The sequence below is a fragment of the Cupressus sempervirens genome, chromosome 8 (genome assembly GCF_028749045.1).
Source record: "Cupressus sempervirens isolate cs-2001-9-10 chromosome 8, ASM2874904v1, whole genome shotgun sequence".
Classification (NCBI taxonomy): Eukaryota; Viridiplantae; Streptophyta; class Pinopsida; order Cupressales; family Cupressaceae; genus Cupressus; species Cupressus sempervirens.
In genome coordinates this window covers 155,247,338-155,274,201 of record NC_143125.1, presented here as the reverse complement: position 1 = coordinate 155,274,201, position 26,864 = coordinate 155,247,338, and the positions used below count along the sequence as shown (strand labels likewise).

At 37.4% G+C, this 26,864-nt stretch overlaps 3 protein-coding genes across 5 annotated transcripts in view; all 3 read right to left on the bottom strand.

The window, feature by feature from the left end:
- Positions 1-26,864, bottom strand: part of TRP1 (tryptophan biosynthesis 1) — a 219,028-nt gene that overhangs the window by 108,778 nt on the left and 83,386 nt on the right. For both annotated transcript variants that reach the window (XM_089797068.1, XM_089797067.1), the window contains exon 5: positions 20,123-20,311. In XM_089797068.1, coding sequence (XP_089653194.1) covers positions 20,123-20,311 — 189 coding nt within the window. The remainder of the gene's footprint in view (positions 1-20,122; positions 20,312-26,864) is intronic.
- On the bottom strand, positions 23,565-25,258 carry LOC149542025 (uncharacterized). The gene is made up of 4 exons (XM_089797064.1): positions 24,893-25,258; positions 24,625-24,777; positions 24,076-24,476; positions 23,565-23,938 (listed from the first exon to the last, which is right to left on the bottom strand). The coding sequence occupies exons 1-4, from the start codon at positions 25,104-25,106 to the stop codon at positions 23,672-23,674; spliced, it is 1,035 nt and encodes a 344-aa protein (XP_089653190.1). The 5' UTR covers positions 25,107-25,258; the 3' UTR covers positions 23,565-23,671.
- LOC149542024 (uncharacterized) lies at positions 25,261-26,442 on the bottom strand. Of its 2 annotated transcripts, none has more exons than XM_089797065.1 (2): positions 26,118-26,442; positions 25,261-25,919 (listed from the first exon to the last, which is right to left on the bottom strand). In XM_089797065.1, exon 2 carries the CDS (start codon positions 25,885-25,887, stop codon positions 25,261-25,263), a length of 627 nt encoding a protein of 208 aa, XP_089653191.1. In that variant the 5' UTR covers positions 25,888-25,919; positions 26,118-26,442. The 2 variants fall into 2 exon arrangements, with proteins under 2 accessions (XP_089653191.1, XP_089653192.1); XM_089797066.1 differs by having other exon boundaries at positions 25,261-25,916.

The following is a 26,864-nucleotide window of genomic DNA, read 5'->3' as shown; positions in this document are numbered from 1 at the left end:
CCATTTGCAAAACCTTCACCAAGTGTTGTGCCTTAAGAACCATTCATTAGAAAGCCCATTAAGCTCATCAATTGATAAGTAGGAGATAACTTCCACAGCAAGTCAAGTTGTGATATTGTTATCAAGATTTAACTGTGTGATTTTGAGTCAAACTCATTAACCCATGTTTCATGAGTAGTGATTCAACATGAATCCATCTCTCATGAGAATAAATGGAACACTTAGCACTCATTGGATCTAGGTGATGCTCACAGGGGTGAAGCACCGGGACTTCCCAGGAGGTCACCCATCCTAGAACTACTCCAGCCCGAGCACGCTTAACTACGGAGTATCCTCCATGGTTAAACCCAAAGCTTGCCACCCCATTTGCAAAAACTTCACCAAGTGTTGTGCCTTATGAACCATTCATTAGAAAGCCCCTTAAGCTCATCAACTGATAAGTAGGAGATAATTTCCACAGCAAGTCAAATTGTGATATTGCTATCAGGATTTAACTGTGTGATTTTGAGTCAAACTCATTGACCCATGTTTCATGAGTAGTGATTTTGAGGCAAACTTATTACTCTATCTTTTCACATCCTTTCTTGGTGTACCATAGGTCTATTTCCCATGCTAATCTCTAACCCCTTCAATATTCTTGAACTCAACTCGCCTATTGAAACTCAGGTTCCTCCTACCAAGTTCTAAATCCTTCAAAGGAATCAGTGAAAACTTCTTGCGACCCTTCTTAACAATAAACACATTCTTGACACAATCATGCACAACTCTGCAATCATACTACCAAGATCTACCAAGTAGTATGTGACAGCTACTCATGTTGACAATATCACACAACACTTGATCAACATACTATCCAATTTGAAAATCAACAAGACACTACTCCCTCACTTCCAAAGCATGTTCATCTTGTAACCAACCAATCCTATAAGGACAAGGACATCTCACTCTTTTCAAACCAAGCTTCTAAACCATCTCCTCAACAACAAGATCATCAATACTACCACCATCTACAATCGCATTCCAGCATTTACTAACAGACTTACGAGTCCTGAACAAACTCCTCCTAACAAGGTTCCTCCATCTTACCAAGCAACACTCAGCGAACAAACAAGTTATCCTCTTCCTTAGGCACATTCACTAGCTCGTCATCCTCATTCACCGCAACAGTTCTTTAATCACCAACCTTTTAGGAACATTCAAAAGCTTTGTGTCCTTCCCCACAACGAAAACAAGTACCCTTAAATCTACCTCTACCTATTCTCTTCCTCTGCTCAACAAGTTTTGTTTCATCCTCAACAGTCTGTTTATCCTTCACCGAGTGATCTGCTTCTCCTTCCCTTGAGAACTACCTTGATGTCTTCTCATCAACTTATCTTCTGCCTTCAGGGCACACTGATAAACATCCTCAATTGAATCAATCTTCAGCATACCAATCTCATCCTGAATATTGAATCTTAGACCATTAACATATCTAGCCATCTTTCTCTTAGAAAGTTCTCTATGCCCAAACCCAATTGTTAACTTTGTAGAACTCCTCGGTATAATCTTTCATAGATGTATCCTTTTCATTCAAATTATGCAACCTCTTAAACAATTCAAGCTCATAATCAGCAAGAATGAACTTAGCCTTCTGTTTGGTCACCGTCAATCTCCACCTAGTAATCTTCATTTCCCCTTCCTCTTCTCTATCTTGCTGCAATTCTTTCCACCACAAAGCAGCATGTCCTTTCAACGTAGTTTGTGCAAACCTCACTCTGTATGGATCTCCAATATCCTCTAACTCAAAGTAGTCTTCCAACTCACCAATCCAATCAATCAAGTCTTCAAGATTCAAAGTACTTGAGAAATTAGAAACATCCATCTTATCCTTTAGCTTCAACCGAGCTTCAAGTCTATCTCACCGACAAGTTCTGTCTTCCACATATCTTTCCACGTGATAGGTTTTATCCTCACAACTAGATCTAGCAATCTCAAAGTCTTCAACAGCTTCCTCATGACCATTTTCCGTACCTACATTCCCCAGTACACCTACTATAGCTCTCATGATCTCAACGACCATATCATTCTTCATCAATTCCATCTCAGATCTGAAGTCTAATTTGACCTTCTTTGAAATTTTAGTCTCCACACAATCACAGAGATCTACAATCACCCTAGGGTCTAATCTTCTCGGAAGCATCGTTCAAGATCTTCATAAACCCTCTACAACAAATCCAAATCGAAGCACCTTGTGAAAAACCCAACTTGCTACTAAGTTAGATCGCAACCTGACACCTCGCAAGAACAACAAGAAAGGTCTCACAAGTCCAGGGACATGAATCTGCAAACCAAATCGCACAAAATCTCTATAACCATGCTCCAACAATTACCCACTAGATTAACCTTCACTCTAATACCTCCTAATGCAGTGCATGGCCCAGAGAATCCCCAAGGATGTCCAAGACCCCAGCAATAACCAAACTATGGAAACACAACACAAGAAACAAGATTTGATACCAAACTCAACTTCTTTATTCATAAACAACTAATTACATGCAATGTGTTGGGTTGTAAGACCTTCCTAGTTGCGGCCAAATACAAAGCAAGTAATAGTTTTGCAAGACCTTAAGATCCAACCCAAACCATAGTTAGCTCAGATTTGTAACAATAATCTAGTAGAAACCCCAAGCAAGATCTAAACTTGTGCTCACAAGCCACCAAGCAATATCCTTGTTCCTCAAACTCTCACTCAGCTACTAACTCTACTCACAAATTCATTACTCTAGATTCCTTCCTTGAATCTCTACTAATCAATGTATCCACTCACTAGATGACACTACCTAAATACTACCCAAGCCCCTCCTTATATACTTGCACGACCACAAGTCAACCTACTACAAATAGAATCGTCTAGAAACCAAAATAAACCCAATATGGCATAGTCGGCATACAAGCATTAAATGCACATAAAATAACCAAGACCCCAAATAGGTCCACACACATCCCATGATTGATCCGGTCACACTCATGTGTAAGATGAATTAAATACACCAAGTTGGTCGATCAATTCACTCAAGAACATCATTCGGTGAGCCAAACCACCGAGCAAGCCAAGCATCGCTGAGAAAGCACATCCATCGAGCTCCAACAAGCATCACCAAGCATAGGTTCCACCAACTAGATAATCAACTGAACACCACAACCATCACCAAGCTTCTTTAGTCACCGAGTTCCTCAAGCAACACAAGAACCAAGAACTACCCCAATAGTGACCAAGCATCACCTTCTTCAACTTAGTCCTCTAACTCCAAGGTCAAAACTACACCAACATACAGGATTGCCAACTACCCCAAGATGCTCCTACATCATCGAGTTCCCTAGCCTCTTCTCCTTCCCTTCGGGCTTCCCTTACCTCACTCCCGCCTCAAGTTTCATCTAGCTGAGGTGTGCAAGATAAGTTTATAAACTGTTCTCTTGTTTACCCAATCAAATTTAGCCTTTGTTGTGTTTCCTCAAGTAATTCCCTATTACTACTTACACACTGGTGCTCTGGAAAACAATAGTGTTCCCCTTCAGTTGTTGTACCTCTCATAACCCCCCCATGATCACCATCCATGACACTTCTGTAGTCCCCTTTGGGCAACCCTTCAATTGGTTGTCCCTCAGCAATTTGCCTTAACCTCAGTCGGAGTTCTACTTGTTGTGCGAAGGTTAGAGCTTCGTGCATGGCTTCCAAGGCATCTGATTTTTCCTTCTTATTCCTATCTTTATTCAATAAATTGGGCATCAATTCTCTAACAAACATTATGTTTAAAAGTAAGACTTTTTATTAATTCATGTTTCTATACAATGCGGGTCAACTATGTGACCTTGTCATTACAAATTTACAATTTCCTTTTTATTATACCTTCTCAAGGGTTTATAGTTCATAGATTGGTCCTTCACTGGGTTCCATCGTGTTCTTCCTCCCAAGGGTTATTTTTGGCAAATTTTCGCAAGATCTACTATCAGCATTGTTCCCGCTTGATTTCTTCCCTTTGGTCCATCTGAGCGAGGGATGCTTGTGCTAATAAACAGGGTAGCTAATGCAACAACATATTCACAACAGGGTTTACATTCAATGCGTCCCACATGGTATCTCTGGTGAGTTCCTCCTGTACAGACTCCCTGACTCAATGGTCACCCAAAACAAAATGTGGAAGTTCGTGGTTAGGGCATGTTCCCCTTCAAAGAGCTCTATAACTCCATTGTCGTTGTTGATGTTATTTTCATTAATAAGAAGTCCCATTTATCCACTATATTCCATGACCTTCGTCACTTCCCAGATTTGGTCGGCAACGGTGCCAAATGTTTACTGTCACGAGTAAACTAGTTTCAATACATGCTACAAAAGTAATGGAAAAACATAACACTAAAATAAATGCAACAAAATGTTCAAAAACCACACTGCTCATTCCTTTTATATCTTCTCAAGTACATAATGCGACAATGCATCCCAATGTAACACTAGTCAAGAGATATGATAATGATGATATCTTTTCCCTTTCATGACAAGCCTACATATAATGCTTGGAGCGTTGGGACTCAACCACCACGACATAATGCCTTCAATAACTAACACTTACTAACACAACTAGTTATTCCCGAATCATAGTTTACCCGACTACGTCCCTTAATGCCAAAGAATTGAAATGTGAATTTGGCATGACAAAGCTTTTAGACCTCAATGATATCACTAGTGTAGATGGAAAAGATTAAAGCCATTGTGGGAATGGCCAACTCCTACGAGTCTCACTTAGCTTAAGGGTTTCATGGCTTTGTGTAGCTTTTATAGAAGCTTTGCAAAGGGCTTTCCATAGACATCAACACCACTTATAGATCTGACAAAGAAAGGAGCCTTTGAATGCTCTAAATCAGCTCGGAGGTATTTCAAACATTTCAAATAGGTGATGCCTTCCTGTCCATGTTCAACATTACCCGACTTCACCAAACCATTTGAGTAGTTGTATGATGCATTAAGAGAAGGAATTGGTATAGTATTAATGTAGGAGAAACATCCTATAGCTTATGAGAAAAGGAAATCAAAAGGGGTAGAGAAAAGCCACTCCATTTACGATAGGATGATGTTGACCATCATGTGTGCATTGGCCAAGTTCAGATCATATCTGGTAGGGGGCAGATTTATAACTAAAAACAGATCACAACAATATAAAATACTTCATGAATAAAAGGGAGCTCAATGATAGACAAAAAAGTGGATCACTGAGTTACAAGCATACAAGTTTGACATTGACTATGTTAAAAGTAAGAAAAATGTAGTAGTGGATGCACTTTCGTGTTGGCCACATGTATGTTCTTTAGTTGAGATAGAGTCGATTGGAAAGAGAGGACTGCAGTGGAGTATGCAAACGATTTGTGGGCAGCAGATTTGACAGAGGGCACTACACAAGATGACAAGCATGTAGTGATTGGTAATCTCATATTCCATAAGGGAAGAATCTACTCAAAGCCTTCTTTACACCATAAGGAGAAGATTTGAGGATATTTCATGATGCTCCATCAGCTGGACATCTGGGTTTCTTCAAGACGTGCAGGCAAATCCAGGAGTTCATGTGGAAGGGACTTAAGAATGAATTCCAGAAGTATGTTAGAGAATGGTCAGTTCACCATCAGAACAAGAATGAGCATACCTTTCTAGGTGGTTTACTCCAACCCTTACCTATCCCAGATTAGAAGCAGGAAAGTATATCAATGGGTTTTATTATAAAATTTTCCAAGGTGCGAGTTAAGGACTGCATCTGCATGGTGGTTGACAAGTTGACAAAATTTGCACATCTCTTTCCTATTGCAGCCACTTATTCAAAAGCACAGGTGGCTAACATGTTCTTCAGAGAGGTGTTTGGACTTCACTGGATGGCCGAAAATATTGTGAGTGAAAGGAACAGAAAGTTCTGGAGTTTATTTTGGTAGGAACTCTTCAAGTTGACTGGAGTTGATCTCACTCCCAACACCAGTTACCATCCAATGACTAGTGGCCAAACAAAATTTGTAAATAAGTGGGTTGAGGATAGATACAAAACAATGTGTCAAGGTAGCAATGTCAAGGTAGCAAAAGGCATAGATCGGATGATTGCACTTGGGTGAGCATTTTTACAAAGCCACCTACCATATGACCATTACGATGATTCTAGGCTGCTAACTTCATGGACATATTTTTCAATGATAGCAAAGTGCCCAAGACAAAGGATTTGTTGCTAGAAAGTTGAGACATCTTGAGGTCATTAAAGGAGAGTATCTAGCAAAGTAGAACCAACAAAAATTGTATGCTTTTCAACACAAAGTTGAATGCAGCTTTGAGTTGAGAGACACGGTATACTTGAGAGTTCAATACTATAAGCAATCTGCCCTAAAGATAAGTGAATAAAAAAACTCGAACCTGGGTTTTATGGTTCATTCAGAGTTTCTCAGCACATTGGAAAGGTGGTCGATGAGTTAGAATTACCAAGTAGTAGCAAAGTTTACATTATATTTCAAGACTCAAGGCTCAAGAAAGCTTTAGGTCACAATGTGGTTCCTTGACAAATTAATCACCCTTGGATCAAGTGGGGAAAGGATATTGATTGCAAAGCCTATCATTACAACACAAAAGAGATGACACTTCAAAAAAGGACTATTAAGGAGTATGTGGACTTGTTGTAATGGTCAAATTTCCCAGTTCAAGATCCCACATGGGAAAATAAAAAGATTTTACAACACTTGGAGATGAAATTGCTTAAGGACAACCAATATTGAGAAGGGCAAACTGTAATGTCACCTTTTCTAGTACTTATAGTATGATGTTGTCATAAGCCTATTTATACAAGTTCTCGTGGGCTAACTAGGCAGTTTCAGTTACAAACAAATCCGTAATGTTTTGGTAAGGTTTAGGGGAACTTACTATAGTAAGTCGGGTTAGTCCAGACTCAATATCTTCAATGTGTTTTGGATAATATCATGGTGATAGTCATTGTGTAATATCAACTAGAGATTTTTATATCGATTGAAATTATGTAATTATTTGTAAATAAAGATAATTGATAAAGTTAAATTAAACATATTTAGCTTTATTGATATGAGGATTAACGTAAAAGGGAGTTATTTAAATATTAAGTGTTCCCAATATTAAAGTATTTGGAGACCTAAAAGTACAAAGGATGTATTCCTATCTATCCCACATTGACTAGTGAAGTGTGTGACCTGTCTCATCGGTGTTATAAAAGACTCTTAAGATTTCATTTTTAGTAGGCTGGGATGAATTGAAAGCTTGTGAAATTGTTTGGAGAGTTCATCTTCAAGGACTTGGAGGATGAAATTCCTCTTTGCAACAGTCTCTAAGCTGTTGCAATACACAGTCTGGAGATTGCTATATCTGTTGTGTTTGAAGAATATTATTTTGTGCCCAAAGAGTCAATATCATTGGCATAGATATGTTTTAATGGTTCTGAGATACAATCAAATAGGGCTTTGAGGTTTAGATCGCAGATTATAAAATCGATATGTATGTGTGTATGACTGTGTATAGATAGATAGATATTATTTTGTGCCCAAAGAGTAAATATCCTTGGCACAAATATGTTTAAATGGTTCCAAGGTACAATCAGATAGAGCTTTTAGATTTAGATCACAGATTATAAGATATATATATATATATATATGCAGCTTGAATCCCATGCAGTTCTGCTTTGAGTTAAGAGATGTATGCCATTAGTTGTTGTTCAACAATAGTTCACAGTCCAAGCATGATATGGGTGGACTTTATATGTTGTTCGCAGACCATTCACTATTTGCAAACAAAGTTGGGCGTCATTCTAAGAGATCATGGTTGAGATTGCGAATAAGTATGGTCTGATTCCTATCGATTGCTGAAGTCTGGAGTGGATGTTTTAGCTGGAGAACATCTATGGTACATTCAAACAAAGTATTGGGGATGTTGGGACTCAAAATTGCAAACTTGATTTTGAGTACCACTGAAAAAATCAAGCCCTTTAAACGCCTTTTAATGCATATGTACCCGGCTGTCCTTTCGAGGCCTAAGAGGTGTTCAATGTTTCTAACACCTTACATTCAATACATCTATGCATCCCATAATGATAAATTGCCATTCCGAGTCATTTCGTGAAGTCCCATTTTGAGCAATGTCTAATTCTGCATTTTTGCTTAAGTGTCAAATAGCGACAAGAGGTTTTATCTTGCATTAAGGGTTTTATCTGCGTTGTTAAATTGAAGAATATTTTTTAGGACTAGTACCATATAAATTGAATCTGAAGTCCATTCGCCTAGGTTTTGTAGAGCCTGAAGTAGAAGAAGGGTCTAGCCTTATAGTTGGCCCAGTGTCTAAAATGGTATGTTAAATATGGGAGTTAGCTGCCCCTAGATGTATCTTGTTCTCATCGGGGTAATTTGGAACCGTGTCATTTCAAAACACCAGCAAAATGGTGACTCTACTAGGGAGGTATCGAATCTAAAAGAGAAATTCAATATGATTAAAAGAAAGGCATGTGCAAAGTTTTCTACAGCAATAAGGTTATGAAGTGTTTTCCATATCTATGCTAAATATTCATGTCTCCCGGTGAACTTTTATCCATTTGCAGCAGTAGCTTTGAGGTTGAGTGTAAATTGTGTTGTTAAGAGTGTTCATCTTCAATCAATTCAGCCAGATTTTTGTTTTCAAAAGTGTTGTTGTAAAATCAAAGTCAAGAATGAACAATAAGTTTGTGTTCCCTTTTCCAAGTTTGTAAATCTACAAGAGTGATTTGTTGATTTGCATTTCTCCTAAATCTGAAACTCTGGTTCAGATTTGTCAAATGACAAATTATGTTTTATTTCTCACAAAGTGTGAGTGGCAACTCTCAATCTCTGCACCAGTTTGTTCCTAGTTGATTTCATTGCAAAATTTTGAAGGACTTTCATCTGTATGGGCAAATCTGAAGCTTTTGGTAGTTTCTTGAAAAGGAAGTTTTAAATTCTTGATAAGTTTTATAGAGTTGTTGCAATCTGCTGTTATAAGAAATACAAGTGTAAAAAAGTGAATCACAGCAGTGATTTCTTTATCCTCTAGCAAGGAGGTGGCAGCTCTACGAAGCTTTGATTAGTGCTGTGAAGGAATTTCAGTCTTGCACCTATGCCAAATCAGCAGATCAAAGTTTAGCATCAACACTAGAGGTATTTTTTATTTTCATGTTTCTCTTTCATGGAAGTCAAGTGTTAAAAATGGTTGTCTCTATTCAGTGATTTTCAGCACTAAAAGAAAGAGGTAGAAATTTTATTTTATGATGGAGTCAGATCTCAAATCTAAGATTAGTTTGCCAAGTTCTGAAAGTTTAGAGACTGTAAGTAACAACATTGCTATGTTGAATAGACTGATATATAATAAGATTGTCAGTGTTATAAGAATTAAAGTAGGAAGTACTCAAGGTTTAAATGCCGAACAATGTTATCTAAAGATTAAATCAGTAATTAGCAAGATGTGTTTTCATGCTAGACCTGAGGAATCTTTTCTACCTAGTGTTTTCCTTGATGTTTTAGTGCCTGATTCAGTTAATTGGCCAGCACCTATAAGATTACAAAGGTTTTTGCAAGTTGAAAGATTCATTAGGAGATGGAAAGTGATAATTATAGAGTTCATGATATATCTCCTAATGATAATAACGGGTGTGCTAAAAGTCAAGGTAGCAATGAATCTAATGAATTCGTAGAGAAAGATAATTTGTCTTCTGAATGTGAAGAGGTGGATTCAAATGTTAATGAATCGGGTAATTATAATCAGCATGAGGAAGATGGATATGAAAGTGAAAATAAACTTTGTTACAATGAATATGAAGTTGAAAAAATTTATAACAGCAATAGAGGTAGTGATTGCCATGATGAGAAAGAATGTTGTAATAATGCTGATTTTGCAAATTTTTATACTAATGATTTTGCAGTTGCAAGTTCTTCATGTCATCTGGATGATAATCACAGCTAGGAGAAGATTTGTGAGGCAGTCTTCTTGAGACCTGATGAAATTTCATATTTGTTGGCTTGTGATTTTGAAAAGTATGTAAGTGTTTCTAAGGATGCTCATATTTTCCCTCATAATGCTTTTTCATTCAGTCAAGTTACTTTCCCAAAATTTGATGTGGAAAGAAATGTAGAATCCGAAGGTTCTCACACCATCGCCCCAAAACTTTGGGGACCCCCTTTTTTTCAGTGGCCTTGACAAATGTTTGAAGTTGTCCAAATTTTTTGATTTGATTTTTGAAAACTTTAAGTCTTGGACGCCTTTAAGCCCAGAGGGAGAAAGGTTAGATCTATTTTCACCTAGGTTTTAGCTTGATTTTCCAGAGTGGTCAATTTCATCCTTAGGCCGAATAAATTTCAAAGAGCAACACTTGTCAGGATAAAATTGTCAATTTTGTACTTAGACGATTTCTTTTGAAATTTGGATATAATTGTGTAAATTTAAATAATTTTCAAAACATGAAATTTTGTTAGATTTGAATTTTTTGGAAAATCTTGAATTTCTTTGGTGAGAAAAAAAAATTCTTTTGCGAAGATGAAATCAAATTGCAAAATCAATTTTAAACTCTAGAAATGATTTTATTTTTGTCAAAAAATTAAATTGCTTGGCAAAATCAATTTGAGTTGAGTTGCAAAAAATTGGCTTTAAATGGATTAAATTTGCCTTGAAAATTTTTAAGCCTTTGATGAAATTGGTAATTTAATGTTGAAAAAAATGGCTTTTGGCTAGCCAAAATCCGATTTTAATGATATATTAATTACTAAATCGTCATTAAATGAAAACATTTAACATCTCCAAGACATTATTTACTTTCTTTTTGCAATTTTGGTGTAATTGGCAATTTTAAAAAAAGTAAATTTCATTTTGGCAAAGTTAATTTTTGGCTAAGCATTTAATTGGGGGTCAGTTTTGTGTTCTAATTTATTTATTTATTGCTCCCAAGATCCCAATCAGCCAGCTAGGAGGGAGAGGCAAGTGGGCTATAAGAGGAAGCTTTTCCCCTTTATTTCTTCATTCCTCACTCCTCTTTGGTGCTTAGGCAATTTGGCTAAGAGCAGATTTTTTTTTTCTCTTCTTTGGCGATTTTCCTAAGGCAGATTGGCATCCTTTGGGCGATTTTTCTTTCAGCTGGGGCAGATTGGCATTATGTTGGCAAGTTTTTTAAGATAGTTTGGAGCTGCTTCCCCATGTTTGGCGATTTTTGGAGGGCAAATCTGCACTTTTTCTTGGCGAATTTCAGTATTCAAAAGCAGCAAGATCCATCATATTCAAGCACTTTCATTTTGGCAATTTTCCTAGGGCAAAATTCTCATGCATGGCGGCTTCTCTAGGGCAGATCTGAAACTTCTCTTTGCTAGGCGATTTTTTTGCAAATTCTGATTTTTGCCAAGGAGCTGCAATTTCTACCCAAATTTGGGCAATTTTATTTGGAGGAGGTTATTGTGATCAAAAGTCTGATTTTTTGGGCAAATAGTGGACAATTCCAAGAGCACTAAATTATGATTTTCCCAGCTAGGGCCTCAAAATTTGCAAGGGGTTGAAATTCTCAAATTCTGATCCTAAATTCCAAAAAGAAGACTCGGCTATTGGTAAAGGTAACTTCAAATCATTTAGAGTTGAAAGGGGTCCTTAAGCTGATTTATCTCTTTCGTTTTTGTGTAGATATTGTCTCCCTTGGTTCTTCTTGCATTCATCATCCACCACTTCACCATCCCATCATAGATTGACAAGATAGTAGATGTTAATCCAAGCAAGAATCCTAAGGAAATAAACACTAAAAAAGGCAAAGAGGATATGATACCCAAAACAACTTTCTTCTCGAAAATGAGGCAAATAACCGATACCAATGTCGATATAGTAAATATGATACAGGTAAAGGACAGACTAAAGGAAGGACAATCCCCCTTGGCAAAGAAGATATATAGAAGCGGAATTGTACATGTAGCAGCTTTTTCTCCTACATTACCGTGTCCAGAACTGGTTATGGAGTGTGCATCTAGATTTGATCTGATTAGTAAATCCATCATTTTTGATGAAAGAGGATTGAGTACGGTTGAATCTTAGTTTGTTGCCTCGACTACTAGATTGAGAACACTTGAAGAGATATAGAAGGCAGTTGCACGTCACAGCCCAAGCGTCGACACTTCCATTTCAACCATGATGAACGGCATTGGGGTGGCACTTGATTTTGAAGACATTAGAGAAGAGGATATCAACGAGAGAAAACTTGGATCAAGATTGGATGAGTTAGGAAAGGTTGCTATCAAGAAGAAACACTTGGGCACCCTTTCCTCCCTCAATGCCTTTATCAGATTTGCAAAAGAGTATGAGAAGGATCATGAGAAGACACTATAGGCAGCAAACAACATAATGAAATCGACTGAGCTCAAGATAAAGCATACACTCTGTCCTCCCATGGAAGAATTCAACGAAAGGGTAGCTAAGTTCATTGCCTTAGCTAAAAGAATGAAAGAAAAAGGGAGAATTATATTAGAAGATCATTTGATGTAAGCCCAAGTGGTAATTTCTTTTTCTTCTAGGATAGGACAAGTGTCTAATTCTGATTGGCCACCATTTTGGTGCCTTCTCATTGGTTGTCACTTTTCCACTTTTTTCATTGGTCCATCGATGAGGTGGCATCTTCTCATTGGCCGATGGGGTGGCAACCCTAATTAGGGTTTCTAGAATCCAATCTGGATCATTGATTTTGATTTTGATCCCTCTCGTCGGTTGTAATTTTGGCCTCTATATAAGGCCATTTTGCTCTCATTTGTGAGTGAGTTATGTTGAAGAATTGTTGCCAAAATAATATCAAAATTGTTCTCTATTCTTTGTTGTGACTTGCATGCTGGTGGATATACATGATCATTTTGGTGTATTGCATGGTTCTTCTCATCTCTCAAATTAAAGTAGGATTTCATTTCATGTTGTTAGAGTAGAAGTAGATGGCTAATTGTATGGTGATGTTAGTGAATGTTTGATAGGGATCTATAACTAGGCCACTAGCATCTTAGCTGTTGGTTAGGGAGCCTTGTGTGGTAAAGTTCTCTTTTCCTTTGAATCATTGCATTTATGGAGGTGGAGCCACCAGTAAGCTTTCATTAGATTTGATCCCCGTCCATTTGCTAATTTTTCCATTCATAGGAGTAGGAGTAGAATAGCGAGTAGTTGAGTAATCAAATTTCACTCTAAGAAAGTTAGGAAGGTAGAAGTCATTAGAAGCATTATTGCCTCCTCCTCACGCAATCATATTTATCTGGCACTACACCCTCCACCATCACTGTCACCATCAACATCACCTAGCACTCATACAAAATCATCACCATCTCACTAAAATCCCAAGTCATCCTTAAATGAACAACATTAGGCTACCTACGTGATTACCAGCGAATCACATCGATAAAACTGAGTTAGTATCCACAAGTGTAAGGAACATTGGAGTTATTCTCATATCCCATGAGCATTAATATTTCCAAGAGAGGAATTGTGTGTTTGATACCTCGTATCAAGTGTTCAATTGCTAATATGTTATATGGTATAAAAGCTGGCATCAACAAGTACCTCAAATGTCTTTGCACATGACGATTTGTTGGATGCGGGGATGTTAGTAAAGGGAAGTTTGATACGATTTCAAATTCTTCTCATGCTGATTTTGCTGCAATATGTTTTGATGTTTCATGTGATGAAGAGGAAAACAGTAAAAGTTATCAATCCAAATATGGATTTTCTTTATGTGCTAATAATTCTTGTAGAGATAAGTTCAAGGTTTATGTTGACATTCAGTTAGATGAAGAAAATGATTGTGATCAGCATAGTTTAGATCAGCACTTTCAGAATAAGTTTTCATATTTGATGACTAATCAGTTGTTTGAGTATGAAGGAGTTTTAGAGAAGGATAAATCTGATTTGATCAGTAACATGACCGCAAGTAGGCAGCTATCAGATTTCACATACTCTTCACATCCGGTTACACAAGGTGAGTTGCAAAGTTTTGACATATGCAACTTTTGCAACAAGGTAGAATATGAATCATTTGTGTTTCTAGTTGAGAGCATGCATTAGTCATATGTGGATGACGGGTTTCAAAATGATTCCAATTTACATGAGCATGCTGATTTGTTTCCTCATAGTGAGCATGATATAGAGTTTAATGTTGATTTGTACATGCACTTTGAGAATGAAGGTGTGAATTCAGTTTTGCCAAGTGTTTTGTTTCAAGATGCTAATCTAATTGGTGGAATTGATGAGAAAAATGTTTTCAGCTTACCGCATAAAAGTGCAGATGAAAATCAGATTTATCACAGAGGTAAAGGTTTTTGTTGAAGTTAGGTGGCCCGGGGCCATCATTTGTACATAATAGGAGTAGATTTCTTGTTTTTAATAAAGTTGTGCAAGAGAGAAATTTTTGCTGTCAGGTATGTGGTTTGCTTATTCTAGAGATCTGAATCCTTGCAATGCCCGCAAGGGACATGCATCCCCAGACAGAGCCATTGTTGGGACTCAAAATTGCAGCCCTGATTTTGAGTACCATTGAAAAAATCAAGCCCTTTTAGCACTTTTTAATGCATATGTACTTGACTATACTTTCGAGGCCTAAGAGGTGTTCAATGTTTCTAATACCTTGCATTCAATACATCTATGCATCCCATAATGATAAATTGTCATTCCGAGTCATTCCGTGAAGTCCCATTTTGAGCAATGCCTAATTCTGCATTTTTGCCTAAGTGTCAAATATCGATAGGAGGCTATGTTTGAAATTGAATATCTCGCACCCAGTAATGTTTCATGACTCGCCGCTTTGGGAGTATTTAGTATCCATATCAAAGAACCTATGTTTCAAATTTTGAGTCATTTAGAATCCATTTGACTAGGTTTTGAATCCTTCAAAATTGGTCATTTTATTGATGTCATGCTGATGTGAATTGTTCAGAATTATGGGAGGCCCTATTTGACTTGTTATGACTTTAACTCAGTTGGTCAAAATGCTAAAACTCCTTTTGCATTGCATTCTAGAGGTTAGAGACTTGCTATATTTCAATTTTGAGCTTATGACGAATCCATTTGATCAGTTTTCAAACACGATTCCAAATGTAAGTTGTAACTTTTTACTGGTGTCAAGAAATGCAGAGTGGTCAGTACCCTGTTCGTGATGTCATATCTCTTAATCCGTGATAGGTGAGATCGAATGGATTATACCATCGTGTTCTCCTCTGAAAATACTTTAAATGTGTCAATTTTCAAGCCTTGACGAGTCCATCTGCATACTTCCCCAGGTCCTTTCCATTCGCAAAAAATGCTTTTCTGCCATTGTTTCCAATCTACAAATCTAAGTAGCCCACTTTGACCGCTCGTCCAGTTATTCGTCATGAGTCCTAATCGCAGATTTATATTGTCCTCATGACAGTAAACCAATGTCCTAGTTTCCATTCCCCCAAGTGTCAATTTGCCCAATTTCTGAAGCCAAAACAAAACGCAATTTATTGTTTTTTGACATGTTTTCTTGCAAGCAATTCTAAGAGGGCAACTGTGACAGTCAATATCTTCTAACTGAGAGTTCGTCATGAGACGAGATTCGACAGGGTACAAGAATGTGGGACAAAGAATCAATAGTTCTGATTTCAGAGCCCGGTCAGATGTTTCAGTCAGTTTTTAAAGCCGGTCAAAGGACTTCCTGGCACATAGTTGACAGTTTGCGGATAAGATGTGAAATGAGTTTTAATTGATTATTCAATAGTTGAACTTGATCCTAATTAGTATGACGAGTTCAATAGATCGGTTTGATAGTTCAATTGTTCGAAAATGAAAAAAAAAATTAGCCGGACCCATTTTGGGCTCGACTGATTTCATCAATTCAACAATATGTGCAAACCTTTTATTGGTGCTTTGTCATGATAATTTGGAGTATGATGGAATTTATACAATTCTCATTAAGGACCAAGACCTTACAAGAGAAAATGCAAAGAAAATTGCAAGATTGGTTGCGTGTCACCATCTTATAAGTGATTTCGAGCTCTCTATTAGGGATGCGAAGCAAATGCAACAATTTTCCTAGCCAAGTTCTATGGGTGATCTGGCCTTATGAAGCTTCTCAACTCTGATCCAAAACCATTTGAAATAAAGTGCTAGAGGTGGAACAAAAATATAATGAAATAAGGTGGCCTTTTTATGCCAAACGCAATAGAGCTCGACAAGGCAAGAATCCAATTCAAATCTAGTTTGGACGAAATCAGATTCGTAATGTGTATTTTTCGTCCCCAACGACCTCGCAGGTTTCATGGAAGAGTTATTACAAATCAATTTTGCTCTTGGCTTACCAAAGCTTTGGGGTGTTTTATGGTGATTTGAGCATATCTCCACTTTATGTCTACAAAAGTATCTTTAAAGGGAAGTTGCATGGGTATATGGATGAAGAGACAATATTTGGGGTCTTTTCAACAATCTTTTGGACATTCACTTTGAGTCCTTTAATTATGTTGTCATTGTTTTGAGTGCAGATGACAATGGAGGAGTGACATTTGCATTATATTCACTTCTTTGTACACATGCGAAGTTGAGTTTGCTTCCAAATCAACAAGCAATTGATGAGGAGGTCCCAAGATTGTGATTTTTGACATCTATACAGAAGTGATGATGAGGAATGTGCTTGCGTTGGAGTTCAATGACCCCAATCAGCCCAAGAATGTGACACAATACATTGAACTGATGGACTGCCTGATCGACAGGGTAGAGGACATTGCCCTGTTGCGAAAGAAGGGGGTTATTAAGAGACAAAGCATGATGATAACCGAAAGTCAACAACAGGGATCTCCACGCTGATAAAATACCACCACAACAATCAAGAAAGCCCATGCATCGGCAGGAATAGGCCATAGTTTACGAGGAAAGCCATCCAAAGAAGAACCTCCACGTTGGCAGTAAGGCATCAAGCAAAGCCGCCAAGGGAGATTTTTTTTTAAAAACCAACAAGATCTTTGGTTTCCTGGGTTTTCAACCACATAGCAAGGGACAGAATGTGTGAAGAGGAGACGCCGAATGAAGTGAGTAGTCAACGTTGAAGAAGCTAGAGGTGGCCCATGGCAGGATTAATAAAACTTTTTGCTGAGACAAGGAGACGAGATGAGTCATTAGTCCCACATTCGCGAAATGGGGAACATTTTTAATTTTTAAATAGCAAAGATCTACTAAGCCTAAATAACTTTAAGTTGGACACTTTTGTAAAGCCACCGAGCCGAAGAGTGCATGATGGACCCCACATGGCTTGCCAATTGGAGATGACCATGCAATAATTTTGCACCGCCATGATGACATGGAGATGGATGCGTCAGATTTCGCCACGTGGTGAGATTTGATGGTTAGCGCTTCCCCGCTTCACGAAGATGCAAGGAGGTTAAGTAAAGAGGGGAAGCGCCAAGCTGCCATGTGGCAGCGGGCCCCGGTCCGTGGTGATGTGTTGGGTGCAGATCTCGGACCAATAATAGAGTGCCACGTGGTGATGATGTGGCGATGACATGACATGGCAGGTGATGCAGCAGTCCGAGAGCTAATGAGGAGCTGCCACGTGGCACCCAGTGGTAGAGGTCGACCAATAAGGTGCTACCATGTGGCAGCCCAGTCAAACTGGGTTGACCCAAAATTCATGGGTGAGCTAGAAATCCAAAATGATAAAAATGATTTTTTTAAAAATTAATTTTATGAAAAAAGGAGCACGTACATCAATTATAAATTGAAACTGGATATATTATAAAGTTCCAACTTAGGAAACTTTTAAATTTTGGATAAAATTTTAAAATGGCCAAGTGCAGATCAGAGACCTTCAATAGAGGTATAATTTTCAAAATGACTTTCTGGGAGTTTTCGGTAGGTTAGTATAGGCATATTATGTATCGCCAGAACTGGGAGAAGACAAACTTTCCATTTTTGGAGTTTGTTTTCGTACAGAAAGCCATTTTTTCAAGTTACAGAAGGTTTTGTCTCAGACACCCAATTTGTAGTTTCATTCAATTGGGGCAGTTCAAATCTGATTTCCAGCAGGGTAGTGAACTAAATGAACATAAAAGGAAGTAAAAATGCAAATAGGGTCGAGTTTGGTTACCTCCAAGATAGTTAACTATAGATTTTATCAACACTCCATGATGCATTTCAAATATTTTGGTTGCATAAGGGTTTTCATCATTCAGCAAAGATATTTCTAAGTTTGTTACATAATAATGATGAAAACTAAATCAGATTTCAAGGATAGAAAGAGGAGAGAGGTTTTACAACAGCAGAGGATAGAATTTCAAATGGACACATGTCTTCAAATCAGATCCGGGAATTCATTCCTTGTCTATATCTTTCTCTTTCTCATCCATTGTAAGGGTTGGCAATTTTCAGTGTGATACCTCGTTGTTGGTTCCAATTTGTTTGTGAGACCACATTGTTGGATCCAGAACTGTGATTCCAACATTATTCTTCAGCATATTTCTCTTATATGACAACAGTAGTGAAGATAACATAGCTAATTCTGATCTGTTCGGTGTTTTTATGTTTTTAATTTCATGCATCTGGATGTATAGTTTCAAAGAAATGAATACAGATGGGCAAGAATCTCTTAGTTTCATTCTGATTCTCGTCTCCTACCTCTGTAATTCGCAATCTTATGTGGTTTAGGGACAAAAAACCGAGACCCATTTTCATCCCTTTAAGGTTGTATATCTGATATGTTTTGCTATTGGAACAAAGGGCCAAGTAAATGCTTGATGTGTTTGACAGGGTTGCTGGTTATTTGAGAAGGATATTTCATAAGAATGAGGTCTTTATGAACAACGATATTTGATTCACAAAGTGATTAGACAGATTTGGTATCTTGGTGTATGGAATACGTCATTGATATCACAGATGTATGTGTTTGATTCATGGAATTGCCCAATAGATAAGGCACTGATCAGCTACAGGATCATTTGTTCTTACTATTGCATATTTGGGATTTTTGTTGATATTCAACATCATTAATCAAATATACTTCCCTTTCATGTTGAAGAGCTGAAAAGGATGCCCTCATTCAGCTTGTGAATTTCATAGAGTTGCAATTTGCTACTGCACATCTTTTTTATTGCATAAGTATAGGAGATTAAGGTTTTATCTGCTTTGTTAGATTCAGGAATATGTTTTAGCACTGGTACCATATAAATTGAATCTGAGGTTCACTTGCCTAGGTTTTGCAAAGCCTGAAGTAGAAGAAGGGTCTAGCCTTATAGTTGGCCCGGTGTCTGAAATGGTATGTTGAAGATGGGAGTTAGCTGCCCCTAGATGTATCTTGTTCTCATCGGGGTAATTTGGAACCGTGTCGCTTCAAAACACCAATAGGGGAAACTGGTGATTGATAGAGTCAATCGAAGTGTCGAAGCAAAGCCAAAGCTTGACACCGTTGTTTTATTACATGTTGGGACGGTGACAAGGGCTTTAATAGCTATGAATTGTGTTGCAATATCAGGAGTTAGCCGTAATTGAAGGGCATTTGTTTATGCTCAGACTTCTGTATATTGTCTTATTTGAATCAGATTTCTATGTAATATGAAGAGCTTATCAAGTTGAACACGACAGTTGTTTAGTTGTGAAATTTTCTGTGAAGCTAATTACGTTATTTTTCCAGTCATTAGTTATTAGTTGTGTCCACTTTTGAATTTGTATTCCATCTTCATATCTGTTACAAGACAAGCAGAAAAAAATATGCAGATCAGGGATGCCTACTACAGGATATGTGTGAGGAAGACCGGTCTGCAATCCATGGCTGACTACAACTAGAAGCTAGTTACAAAAATCATTCCTTCATTACACAATACAATCTTGAGATGAGTCAAAAATTACAACAGAGCTCTTGTGCATCCAGAGATGACATCGACTCATTATTAAAGGCTTGCAAATTATCACATACTCTCCTCTACTTTTCTTCACTAAAGCTCATTCAAGTATTGCATACGAACTAGAAAACCAAAAAATATTCTGTCTAAAGTATATTATAACTACAACAATGCAACTTCTCTCAATTTATTTTTAACAAAGAAACACTAAAGCAATATAAAATAGAAGTAAAAAATTATAAACAATAACAATGATATAACTTACAAGGCTCTCGTTGTATACACCAACAACAGCATAACGAACCCTTGCTGGATTCAGCATGGGGCCTAAAACATTGAAAATTGTCTTTATTTTAAGGGCCTTCCTGATGGGAGCTACAAGCTTGGTTGCTGGATGGTATTTTGGAGACATCATAAAAGCAATTCCAACTTCCTTGATACATTGCGTAATTTCCTGCAAACAGATACAGAAATAATAAAGTTGATATAGTTGATATATTAAAAGAATTTTGGTAGGATTGCTCTTTGCTTCTCATTTGCAATGATGTAAAGATTTTGCAATAAATTTGGAAAAATGGACTGAAATATCATCTGTATTTAAAAAAGAATTATATGCTATTAAATGACAAAAATATCTATTAGGAATTAAGAGCATTCTGAAACTGCTTATGGTAGAAACCACAAACTTTACAATTATCTAGAAAACAATAAAAGTGGAAAAGAAGCCACTATTTGAAGGATCAACATTAAGAAAGCCTCCCATGTAGCATAAACCAGGATTGCCTCACTTCAGAGCTTTCTAATGTGATTGCAATATGAAATAACTTGTGCAAAAGATGAAGATAATATGAAACATAGTAACATACTGAAAACACTTTGTAATGGCTGAGAATAACAAGCCACTTTGAGAGGGAAAACCTCAAAATATCTCCAATGAGAATACAATTGATAATCTGGTGATGATTTGAGACTACCTACCTTCTATAAATAAGTTATAGGCTATTTACGCTTAGAATATCACCCATGCCAACTTCGATAAGCACATATAAGCCCTAGATTGACCTAACTAACTACACAACAACATAATAATGATATTATAAATCAATTAAGAGTTAAAGTAGCCACAACCCAACTACTCATAGTCATAATCCTATTCTATTATCGGATGAAGGGCATAGTACAACACCTCATTTTGGGTGGTACAATTGCATCCAATGGAGCCTATAGTGGTAAAACAAGCATCTCTAGGGCTAATTGTCTTATGCAACATTGGAATGGACTAGTAAATGCCCGAGCATCTAGATATTTGGCCAAGGGGACAAACAATGAGGCAGAATTATTGGCACTAATCCTAGGGCTCCTCATTTCAAAAACTAAATATCTCTAAATTCAAGATAGAGCAGAACTCATCCCTAGTGATCAATGCAGTTAGAACAAATTCTTTAGACGGATTAGAACTCAAATCCTTATTTGAAGGGGCCAAGTGGCTCATGTTGCATATGGAGGAAAACAATGCAAACAATGTCTATTGTTAGAAAAATAAGGAAGCAGATTCCCTATCCAATCTAGAGGTTGATGGCATCAAAGTGTTTTAACTTTTAACACCACATTACAACATTATGTCCAGGTGTGCCCTCGGTGATGAGCCTTAAAAATATATGCTTACAATCATTTTCCACATGCAAGTGTGATATCACATAAGCTGGCACGAAAATCGGACAGGAATAACACCCATTATTGTGCAAGTGTGATATTGCAAAAGTGCAATTGAAGGGGTAGGGGGGCGAATCAGTATTTTAAAACCTTGAACCCTTTTAAACATGAACCCATTTAAATAAAAAAACTTAACAAAAGTGGTCATTAAAACATTAACACCATAATTCTTGTGGAAAACCCTTCCAAGTAAAAAAAAACATGACATACAAAACTTTAATTTAAAAAGAATGGGCCCCAACCCAGATTACAAAAATGTGAGCACCAAACCCTCTTTGAAGCACCAACTCCAATCACTAAAGAACCAACTCGATGCAAAACTTAATACAACTCTTCAAAATATGCACATCAATACATACCAGTGAAGCACAGTTCATTTCAATCAAAATCACGCAACTTTCATATTAAAATGCACAATACTGAGAAACACACATCATCACATTAGTTATGTTGTTCTGTTAACTCTGAAATGATTAATAATGCTCTGAACAAAAACAAAAAAAGATTATTCAGAATACCATCCTTAAAGTCAACAATATCTCCCATCTTCAAAATCAATAATATCTCAGGTCTTCAAATTTTGTTTACATGCCCTCAATTTTGATCTGGAATAAGCAAAGAGCTCACAATTCCTTCTAATCACAAGTTTCTAATCTACAGACTTTTTATTCAGCCCTTCAATCAAAAACAACACCCCATCTCTTACTGAAATAACACCCAGTCTTCAAAGAATCAATAAAGTTGCCCACAGAGTCAAATTCTATACACACACCTCCACTCATCTAACCCATAGAAACGTGAATCGGAATCGGATCAAAATCGGCAAGGCCGAATCGAATCGTGAATCGGCAATGAATCGGCAATGAATCGGCGATGAATCGGCAAATTTGAAAAAACCCTTTAAATTTAAAGATTTTAACAATTTAAAACTTATTTCATGCACCCTTTATTGAATATAACTTAAGCACACTATAACATCATCAAATAGAAGTTAAAACTTAACATACATAAACATGAAACATAAAATCCATCACATACGTAACTATGTTATCTAAGATTCTAAAATGTAAATTGTAGGCTAGCTGAAGTAAATAGAAATCAAATGATCATAATGATTTAAATCATAGAATGTATGTAAGATGATCCATAAGACATCAAATCATAAATTTATGTAAGAATCTAAGATGAAGATCCATGAAAGTTTGAAACTTTGAAACATATGTCTATCAATGATTCAGTATCAATATCTGTAAACAAAATATAAAAACAAGGCTCCAGCTCAAGCCTCAGGCTCATAGTCATCATCATCCTCAACATCATCCTCAAGCTCGGCTACAGCCTCAGCCTCAGCCTCTGAGTATCCAGTCTGCCTAGTAGCAAGGCGTCTAATGTAGGTCCTAGAGGACTGTCGAGCCATATCTCCCGCATATAAGATGGGCTCACGAATGTCGCTAGGGCCTGTGTCTGTGCGTGCACGTGTGCGTCTACCAATGCCTGAAGAACGTGCTCTAGCTGCCTCAGCCTCTATATCCACCTGGTCAATCCACGCACGGTCTTCCTCAGTGAAGACTGGATCTACAACCTCTGTGAGCCACTCTGATTCTAGATCAATCTCCTCCAGAATGATCGGAGAGGAGTCAGTGCCCAAAATCTGTCTGATCCTAAGACGGAGGTTGTAATGAACGAAGACAAGATCATTCAACCTCTGCACTGTCAACCTGTTTCTCCTCTTCGAGTGGATGTGCTCGAACATGGACCAACTGCGCTCACATCCAGAAGGGCTGCTTGGCTGACTCAGAATACGAATGGCAATTTTTTGAAGTTTTGGGGTTGTGGCCCCAAACATTTGCCACCATCTATCTGAAATAAGGGAAAATAAAAATAATTAGTCTCATTTACAAATTACAAATTACAAGTTAACTCTAAAATTACATAATCAACTTTAAGTTTAGAATCTAGATTCATGAACATTGAATATATTATTTAATTTTTACCTGGCTGTATTGTTTCCCGAGCATCTATGGCTACCCTGCTAGAGAAAAGTGGCCCTTCTTTATTATTAAACTTATCAAGCTCAATAATTGCAGCACTGCTATCCTCATCAGTACTCAACCTCTGGATCCGCCTTGAAGTCAGGACGGAAACGAAATGCCGAATTCAAAAAGTAAGCTGCTGCATGGATGGGTCTGTGGAGCTGATTCTGCCATCTCCTATCAATGATGTCCCAAATAGGGGCATACTTCTCCTGCACTCCTGCATACTGAGCTCTAATGGCCTCCTTGGCCCTATCCATACCCTCATATATGTAGCCCATAGAGGGCTTCTCCCCATCAGCAGTTCGTAGGAGAGATACAAGAGGCTCAGTGGCCTACATATAAAGTAAAACAAAAATTTGAGTCAAAACTTAAACATAGAATAATTCAATAATATAAGGTAAAACTAAATCATTAAACAATTAGCATAGTAAACTGTAAAATATTAAATGTTAAATTGCAATAAAATTACCTTAAGTATTTCTCTAGCAGGTTTCCAAAAACCATCATCATCAAATATGCAATCCACCACATCTATCCCTGCAGTGGTCGTAGCATAGGAAGATGAAATCCACTCCCGCCCAACAAACATGCTCCTCAAATCATCCCTTGATGTCAACAAGGACTGCAAGGTGATGAAATTCGAGGCAAACCTCGTGATCCCTGGACGAGCTAACTCTTTGTCTCCTGTGTACTTCCTCATTGTGCTAAGGACAAATGAATGATTATAAATAAACTTACATATGTTTTTTGCCCTTTCCACACATGACTTGACCCACTCAAGTTTGCCAATTTCCTCCAACATGAGGTCAAGGCAGTGTGCTGCACAAGGGGACCAAAATATGGTGGGGTGCCTCTCCATCAAAAGTTTGCCTACAACAATTTTAAGATAATTAGAAATTCAAATTTCAAACATGTTAGAACTTAGAACTTAGGAAACTTAGAAATTCTAAGTTAGAATTAGAAAAAGTTCAAAATTCAAATAAATTTATTTTCAAAACTTAAAAAGTTAAAAGTTTACCTGCAGCAACATAACTTGTTGCATTATCCGTCACCACTTGCACCACATGTTGTTCCCCCACCTCTGCTATAACTTCCTCAATAACCTCACATAAGTATGTGGCGTTTTTTACATGAGCAGAAGCATCAATGGATTTGAGGAACATGGTATATCCTACAAGTAACAAAACAACGAATTATAATTACTATTAGCAATCAACAAATCAAAATTTGAAATAGTCAATCACGATTCAAAATTATGTATGTAGGAAAGTAGAATGATCAATCACCTCCACAGGATACAAGAAAATTGAGGAGTGTTCTTCCCCTCCTATCTGTCCAACCATCAGTCATGATGGTGCAACCCTTTTCGATCCACTCCTTTCGGTTGTCCTCAAGCTCATGCCTCATATCCTCAACCATTTCCTCCAGGAGGTATCCACTCAACTCAGCCTCAGTTGGGGCTTTAAACCCCGGACCACAAATGGCAACTGCATCTATCATGTTCTGCCAATAAGGAGTCCTGTCACAAATAGATAATGATATTGATTAGAAATTTAGATGTCAAAAACTAAAATCATAAAACAAGTAGATATAATTAAAGTTTTACTTTTACTTTTAACTTTAACTTTGAAGATAACAAAGAAAAAAGAATCAATTACCTGGCTGCAATAAATGGAATGTTGCAAAAGTACCAGAATTTGCAAATCTCTTTTCTGGTAGCATCATGAATCTCCTTGTTCAAACCCATGCCCTCAAGCGTGGGTTGGGAGCCAGGAGTAGTGCGGGGCACAAAGTAACTATGCATTCTGCTTTTCCGCACTCTAGGCCGCAATAGGTTGGTGTTGGACTCTGTCTCAGTATGAGACCGACTACCACTAACACTCACATGAGCACTAGCACTAGGATGAAAAGGAGGCCTAGAAGAACCCTCCCCAACACAACCTACGGATGCGGAAGCTGATGCAGATGCACTTGCAGATGTAGATGCGGTTGCGGATGTGGGAGCACGGGAGCCAATACCTCTTAACCCTTCAAGTTGCATTTTCTTAGTCAACTTGTCTTGTTCAATTTTTTCTAATGCCACTAAATAAGAGCATTTTGCCTCCGCGGTTTGTTGAGTGCAAACTGTGACATCATGGCCAGGTATGCCAGCAATGTGGTATTTCAATCTATAGATACCTCCCGAATTTATTTTTTCTTTGCAAAATATACATTTTGTTTGATATTTGGTTCTCCCAGGAAACTCTTCATTATATTTCCAGCATTCATCTTTTTTACCCATTGTGGAAATTGGAAAATGAAAGCAAAGGGCTGCTGCAATAAAAAAATTCATGTAAAAAATCAAAGTTTGCAACTAATAAACAAAAACTACAAAACAACAAACCCTAGTTTGCAATTTAGTAAAACTAAAAATAAAAAACATTCAAGATTTGCAAATGAAGTTTGAACACTAAAAAAATTTAACAAAAAATGCATACTACACTAACATGCAAAAAAAAAACCAACACTTACCTCTTGCAAATGAGTTGAGGAGTGTTGATATTGACTCCTTAATGCTCCCAGTGCAATTTATGGCCTCCCCAAATGGACTTCTGATCTCTTTGGTGCTCTTCCTTCTTGCCGGTTGGAAACCTATGGATTCTCTTTTCTCTTCTTCTCTCTCACTCTTCCTCTCTTCTACTCATACTAAGCAAATAGAAGGCTCTTTAGGGTTATAACAAAGAGGAAAGTCAACTTAGAAAGCAAATAAAACATGTGTTTTTTTAAAAAAATTGAACTTTCTATCCTTGCTGCCGCGGCCGATTTCTGGAGATTCACGATGGCGATTTTGGCGATTTTTGCCATGAACACGAAAAAATCGCCACCAGCGATTTCCGATTCCAAAAAAATCGGGAGCCATGAATCTTATCGCGATTTCGGCGATTTCATGGCGATTTTTGGAACTATGATCTAACCTCATACAAATGTTCAACACAGTTACTTACACACCCAGCTCCAAAAAAATACTTTTTCACAGAGCCTAGCTATTTTTCGTCATAAAAACACAGAACATTCTTTTACAATCAAACTACCCAGCCACAGAAATAAATATTGCACAACATTGCCTCTTCAACAACAACTAACTCTCTTCCATTATTCTCTTTGCTACAGAATAACATCGTGAAATTTAAGCTTATGACAAATAAAAATTGACCATCCAGTCTAAAAATACAACCATGCAGTTTGCAGCTTGTCAAGAAACTGACTCCCTTTTTCATT

Coding starts and splice junctions, on each gene's coding strand:
- LOC149542025 (XM_089797064.1), bottom strand. CDS start 25,106: ATGATAGATGCAGTTGCCATTTGTGGTCCGGGGTTTAAAGCCCCAACT. Junction 24,477..24,624: donor AACAAGTTATGTTGCTGCAG/GTAAACTTTTAA, acceptor AAATTGTTGTAG/GCAAACTTTTGATGGAGAGG. Junction 23,939..24,075: donor CTGCTAGAGAAATACTTAAG/GTAATTTTATTG, acceptor CTTTATATGTAG/GCCACTGAGCCTCTTGTATC.
- LOC149542024 (XM_089797065.1), bottom strand. CDS start 25,887: ATGGGTAAAAAAGATGAATGCTGGAAATATAATGAAGAGTTTCCTGGG.